Source organism: Theobroma cacao, chromosome 9, assembly GCF_000208745.1.
Source record: "Theobroma cacao cultivar B97-61/B2 chromosome 9, Criollo_cocoa_genome_V2, whole genome shotgun sequence".
In the NCBI taxonomy this organism is placed as follows: Eukaryota; Viridiplantae; Streptophyta; class Magnoliopsida; order Malvales; family Malvaceae; genus Theobroma; species Theobroma cacao.
In genome coordinates, this window is record NC_030858.1 from 20,024,819 (window position 1) to 20,031,152 (window position 6,334).

At 31.4% G+C, this 6,334-nt stretch overlaps 1 protein-coding gene across 1 annotated transcript; it reads left to right on the forward strand.

The window, feature by feature from the left end:
* LOC108663256 lies at positions 4,961–5,743 on the forward strand. Its single transcript, XM_018126850.1, has one exon. It carries the CDS (start codon positions 4,961–4,963, stop codon positions 5,741–5,743), a length of 783 nt encoding a protein of 260 aa, XP_017982339.1.

The window sequence follows — 6,334 nt, forward strand, 5'->3', positions numbered from 1 at the left end:
AATATTATTTTATTCTAAAAATTTTATCTTGTCTCCTTGGTACCCAAAATACCTTATTATGCCTCACTTGACTTCCAAATCGCCTTTTATCTCACAAATTCTCCTCCGATAAAATTATTATTATTTTATTATTATTTTCTCACTTACGAAACATTTTATCCTAAACTACTCCTTTCGTCTTTTATCACTTCTAAACATTTTAATTGACCTCAATTTGCATTTGATCAACTTTATTTATCACCATATCAAAGTATGGGGTATTTCACAACTTATCAGACTACCGCTTAAATGCGGTGCTGACCTAATTCGGCCTATTATCTCTAATTTAACTCCAAATAAATTCTTCTCACTTTCTACACTCCAATTATACTTAAATTACCTTAGTGACTGTGAATGAGATTCAACTTATCAGTCCCGATAGCAAATTACGAAAATACCCCTAGTGGGCAAAAATTCGTATTTTTGCTCCGAAAATTCTCATTATTTTTCTAGGCTCATAATTCATCATTTCTTAACCAATTTTCCTAGAATGAAAATCAAATTCATCCTCACTCAACACATGGTAAATTCGGCCATTAATTGTTGTGGGAGAGAAATAAATTCTTTTCTTGTTGTTTTGTTCCTAAATATGCTAAACTAACTTAAAACACTAACATAACTTAAAATCAAATTAATCTAACAATTTTCTCTCTCCTAACACATTTTTCAGAATTGAATTCATCATAATAACTCAATATTCAACCATGCAAATCAAGAACAAAAGCATGGGTAAGCTAGGTATCAAGGAGAACAAAAGAAATTCTAACTTACCTAGCTTGTTTCCTTGATTTCTTCACTTTTTCTTTGAATTTTCACCTAGGTTTTCTTGTTTTTCCCTTTGTTCTTCCTCTCTTTCTCTCTCTTCCTTGCTTGGCCGGCCATATGAAGAAAATGGGCTGATTTTATGCCTTTTTCTAAAGAAAAAATAAAATAATAAAGGTATGACACATGGCATTTTCTTATTGGTCCATTTTTAAAATTTTAAAATTTTAATCCTTTTTATCTCCACCACACAATTAGTCAATGGTCAAAATGAGGATAAAGGAAGACCATGTGCTGGAAAAATGTCCTGATGGTGGAAAATTATAATTTTGCCCTTGGGGTGGCAAAATTACCATTTTACCCTTTTACTCCAAATTATACCGAAATTAAAATTTTTTACTTCTAAACCTCAAATCTTACTCCAATAAGTCAAATTATACTCCAATAAGTCAAATGGGGTCAAAAAAAGCTTTTCTAAAATTTCCATTTTGTCCCTAGGTGGCAAATGACCATTTTGCCCCTAGTTAGCGAAAATTTCGGTTTGACTCCAAATTGATCCTCGAACTCCAAATCACCATATTAAACCATTCTGAGACTTTAAAATTCTTAATTTCATCATGAATTCTCTATTTGATTTAGTTCGAGGCTTAAATCAACTTTATTGTGCGTCTAAGTACAATACTGACTTTTGTAAATTTTTCGAGACTCTCTTAGCATGCAAACATGCTATCCATCACATGTATGTCATGACAAATATTTTATAGAGTCGGGCTTGTCATCTTCTCCCCCACTTGGATCAACCATATGATCCTTCTTCATGACTGATTTCGACATCAGACTAAATATTAATATTTTAATATTATTTCATTAATAAAATATTATTTTATTCTAAAAATTTTATCTTGTCTCCTTGGTATCCAAAATACCTTATTATGCCTCACTTGACTTCCAAATCGCCTTTTATCTCACAAATTCTCCTCCGATAAAATTATTATTATTATTTTATTATTTTCTCACTTGCGAAATATTTTATCCTAAACTACTCCTTTCATATTTTATCACTTCTAAACATTTTAATTGACCTCAATTTGCATTCGATCAACTTTGTTTATCACCATATCAAAGTATGGGGTATTTCATAATAAGCTTGAATTATTTTTAATGAAATTAAGAATAATTCTAAGTTTATTGGAGCTTGAAATATCTATGTCCAAATAGATTCCCCACTTAGCTTCGTAGAATTCAACTTGTTTAAGTTGAAATGCATGTTTTAATTTGCTTAATTAAATTGTGTACAAAATTGGCAGCTTTGACATGTTTGTCTTAATTTAGACAAGAAAACATGTTTGGTCTTAATTTAGACAAGAAAATATGTTTGCCTTAATTAAAGACAAGAAAAATATTTTTTGTCTTAATTTAGTCAAGAAAACATATTTGTCCCAATTTAGACAAGACAAAATATTTTTTTGTCTTAATTACAGATAAGAGTTATCTTAAATTAAGATAATTTTAGGAGGATTCTTGCAAAATGAATCTAGACATCCATGTTGATAAAAAGAGACTCCATGTTTGACTATTACTCTTTTATTTATTATTAATTATTTTTAAATAAAGATGGATAATAATAAAATAAGAGTTATTATTCAATAAGGAGTTTTATTTTATCAAGAACTCTAAATGATAATTAAAGAATTAAATTATTTATTCTTTAATTTATATTTTGATAATTATGGAGCATGTTTGATGCTTCCATAACTCTGAATGGATGGTCAAGATTGATTCAAAGGTGTTTCATTTTGATTAAACCTTTGAAGCAAGAGTTTTAATAAAAAGAGAAGAGATTGGAAGAAAATAAAAGAACGTACTTTTTCTTAAAAAAAGTTTCAACCATCTCTTCTCTTCTCCTCCTCCAAGCTTTTCCAAAGAAAAGAGAATAAACTTAGTTGCCATCTTGTAGCCTTGCATTCCACACCTTGTCCACTCAAGGTTCAAGTTGAAAGTATTCTTGAAGAATAAGTGGTAAACTTATTTGGTCGAGAAATCATTCATTGGTGTGGTATTGTCAGAAAATAAGAATCTCAAAATAAAGGTATGGTTTTCTTACTTAATAGATTCTTATTTTATTTTTTTTTTTGGTGTGATTATATTACTTGCAATAATAATAATGTGTGTTTCCGCTTGTGTAATTGGATTGCTTGCTTCCTTTGTTAAAGAAATTTTTTAAATCCATGCTTTACACAATCACATTAATCCACTAAGATCCTACTCCAACAATTGGTATCAGAGCAGGGTTTATTGCAAGTTGGTTTCCTATATTTATTTTGCATGGTTGGCACCTTTGCATATGTTTAACTATTTTGATGTGATCAATGTATGGTTGTATGTTATGATGCATGATTCAAGGTTTTTGCCACATTAATTGTCCTAGAAAATTTTACATGTAACATTTTTCTTTTGGTTATGTAACAAGAAGGGTGGCCTATCATCGCCATGTTTCCTTCTTGATTTTTTTTATTTTTTTTAAGATTTATGTAACTAGGAAAACCCATGTAATTTTAATATTTCTTGGTGTATTTAGTGCATCCATGGAGAAGGAAGTTCAAAGCCAAAAGGAAAAAGGTAATTAGGTAACATTTGGTCTCTTTAATTTTTTTTATGACTACTTTTTTGGAAAGAGGATTTTTCTTGTATTTATTTTTTTTAAAAGAAAAAGGGTTTTTCTTATATTAAAATTTTGTTATTACAAAAAAAATATATTTTTTTATTAAAAAAAAGGGAGAAGGGAAAAGAGGGGTGAGATGTGCTGCCGGGTAGCACACAGTAGCAGTGTGCTGCTGACAGGTGCAGCAGCAAGTGCTGCCACAAGGCAGCAACCCACCCTTGAGCTCTTGGGCAACAACTTGTTAGGGTGGGCCCCTTTCAATTTTTTTAATAATAAAATTATTTTTTTTAAAAAAATATTTTTAAATATATATTCTTAAAATTTTTCCAAAATTCTTTTTATTATTTTTGAAAAATTAATTTTAGCCTTGAATTAAAAAAAATATATATATATATATATATATATTATTTTGGTATTAACAAAATAAAATTATTTTCTCAAATTGGGTTAAAATTAAAATTAAAATTGTGGATTGTTTTTAGTCATAAAATTCAAAAGGGTGCCAAATGGATGTGATCCTAACAAGTAGCGGAAGCAAGCAAGATTGAAGAGAATTACAAGTTGTAATTTTATTTTATTTTTCCTAGGATGGACATTAATGTGGATTATTATATATATATATAAATATTTATATGTATGAGTGATATTAGATATTATTTGTATGCTTGGAAACATGTCATCTAGAATTAAGGTGCCAACATCTCTTAAGGAATGCCATGCATACATTATGTATTTTAGTTTAAAATGAGTTTTATACTATGAGATACATAATGAATATAAGAAAATAAATCACATTTAGACAAGATGGTAATATAGACTTAGTTATATACTAAAAGTGTTTAGTTGGAAACATAACCAAGCCTATAATTTGACTTAGGATATTCTAAATATGCATCTAAAAAATCCGGTAAAAAGTCAATCAAAACCCTTAGTATAAAAATATTGAGTGGGAGAGGATGCTAGTAATCCTAGAGTCCACGGTCTCTGTTGTTGGCCCATTGGCATGTGAAACATGTCACTCCCTACAAGAGGACATGAATCTAGATCATGACGGACTGGGTCTCCGAAAGGATAAATCCTTTTAGGTGGATTATGAAGTGAGACCTCCCATAGAGGCTCACTAAGTAAGGAGCTTAAAAGAATGAAACAATGCTTATTACAGTCAACATGAATTTACTATTAACCTACCTACAGTAGTTCTGTTAGTAAACTTCGTGGAGCAAATGAAGGCGCTCCTTAACCATGTTAAGTATGAAGACACTGGGCAACATAGTTAAGTGGGAAGGTCCCAGTTTACCTAGTAGTAAATTCTCATGGCCCATAGTCGGTTAATTTATTACAGAAAGGTAGATGACCGTCGAACTAATAATATAATTTATAGGGTTTTATATATTGTCATCATGCATACATATATCATGAAATGTTCAAAGTCTATGAATAACTAGTATGCTTACATAATTTCAAATGTACTTTCAGAAACATATCTGCATCACAAATATGAATCCACTTTCAATTTTGCTGAACAAATGCACTCTAAATGGAGATAACTATGAATGGAAAAGAAACCTTAATATTGTCCTTAATTATGACAAGATCACATGGGTTCTTTCTGACCATGAACCTGAAGCACTGACTCCCCAGTCAACTCCACAAGATATTGAATATCATAAGAAGTGGCATGATGCAAATGAGCTGGCTAAATGCTATATATTGGCCTCTATGAACAGTATATTGCAAAAGCAACACGAAGGCATGGGTAATGCTGCTGACATAATGTTGCACCTACATGAGATGTTTAGTACAAAAACTAGATCTGCTAAGGTGAAAGCAATCAATGCTTTTAAGGACCTTAAGCAGAAACCTGGGGAGCTAGTTAGAGATTACATGTTGAAAGTGATCTCTTGTCTCAATGAGGCAGAACTAAATGGTGCTGAGATAGATGGGAAAACGCAAATATCAATGATCATTCATAGCTTAAATTTGTCATTTTCACAGTTCAAATTAGATTATGAACTGCACACTAGGGATTACACCTTAGGTGGGCTAATGAATGATCTTCAAAATGTGGAAGAGGTTCTTGATTTGAAAAAGAAACCTGAAGCACATGCAATTTCCACTTCTAAGCCCAAACCCAAGGGTAAAAACAAGATAACTGGAAATAAAAAGATTTCTAAGGGCTTAATGGGAGCAAAGAAAAAGGCCATGAAGAAAAAGACTGATTCAAAAGACAACACCAAAGGAAAATGTTTCCATTGTGGTGTGAAAAGACATTGGAAGTGAAATTGCAAGGTCTGCCTTGAAGAAATCTAGAAGAATAAACAAGGTATGGGTTTTCTAAATATGTTAGAAGCTTGTTTAGTGGTTGATTCTACAAATACTTGGATAGTAGATTCTGGAGCCACTAACCATGTTTGCAATTCTTTATAGGGGTTTCAACAAAGGAGAAAACTGAGTTTAGGGTAGTTTTGGATAAGGATGGCAAATGGCACCTTCGTTTTAGCATTAGTAGTGGGAGCCATTATTGTCACAACCCAAATTTCGAGCCATGACCGGTGCATGGGCTCAATGGACGTAGTCCACTTAGCCCAAGCAAGCCTATTAATTTGATGTGTTCATCATTCTATCATAAAACTGTTAAGTCATATTTCATAACTTAGAGTCAAAATAAAATTAAACATTTGCCACCTCATACTAGCATACCAAACAAGTATATATACATTGTCTACAACATGTATCTTAATAGTTTACATTAGGTTTGCCTATACACAACAAAAGAATATTCGACTTCCAGCGGAGGGACTCGAATGAATGTACAGCTACTGAATGCCAAGACACCTACCAAAAGATGGATACAAGTCTACAAGGACACCT

Bases quoted from the DNA above. Each gene is read 5' to 3' on its own strand.
- LOC108663256 (XM_018126850.1), top strand. From the start codon at position 4,961: ATGAATCCACTTTCAATTTTGCTGAACAAATGCACTCTAAATGGAGAT.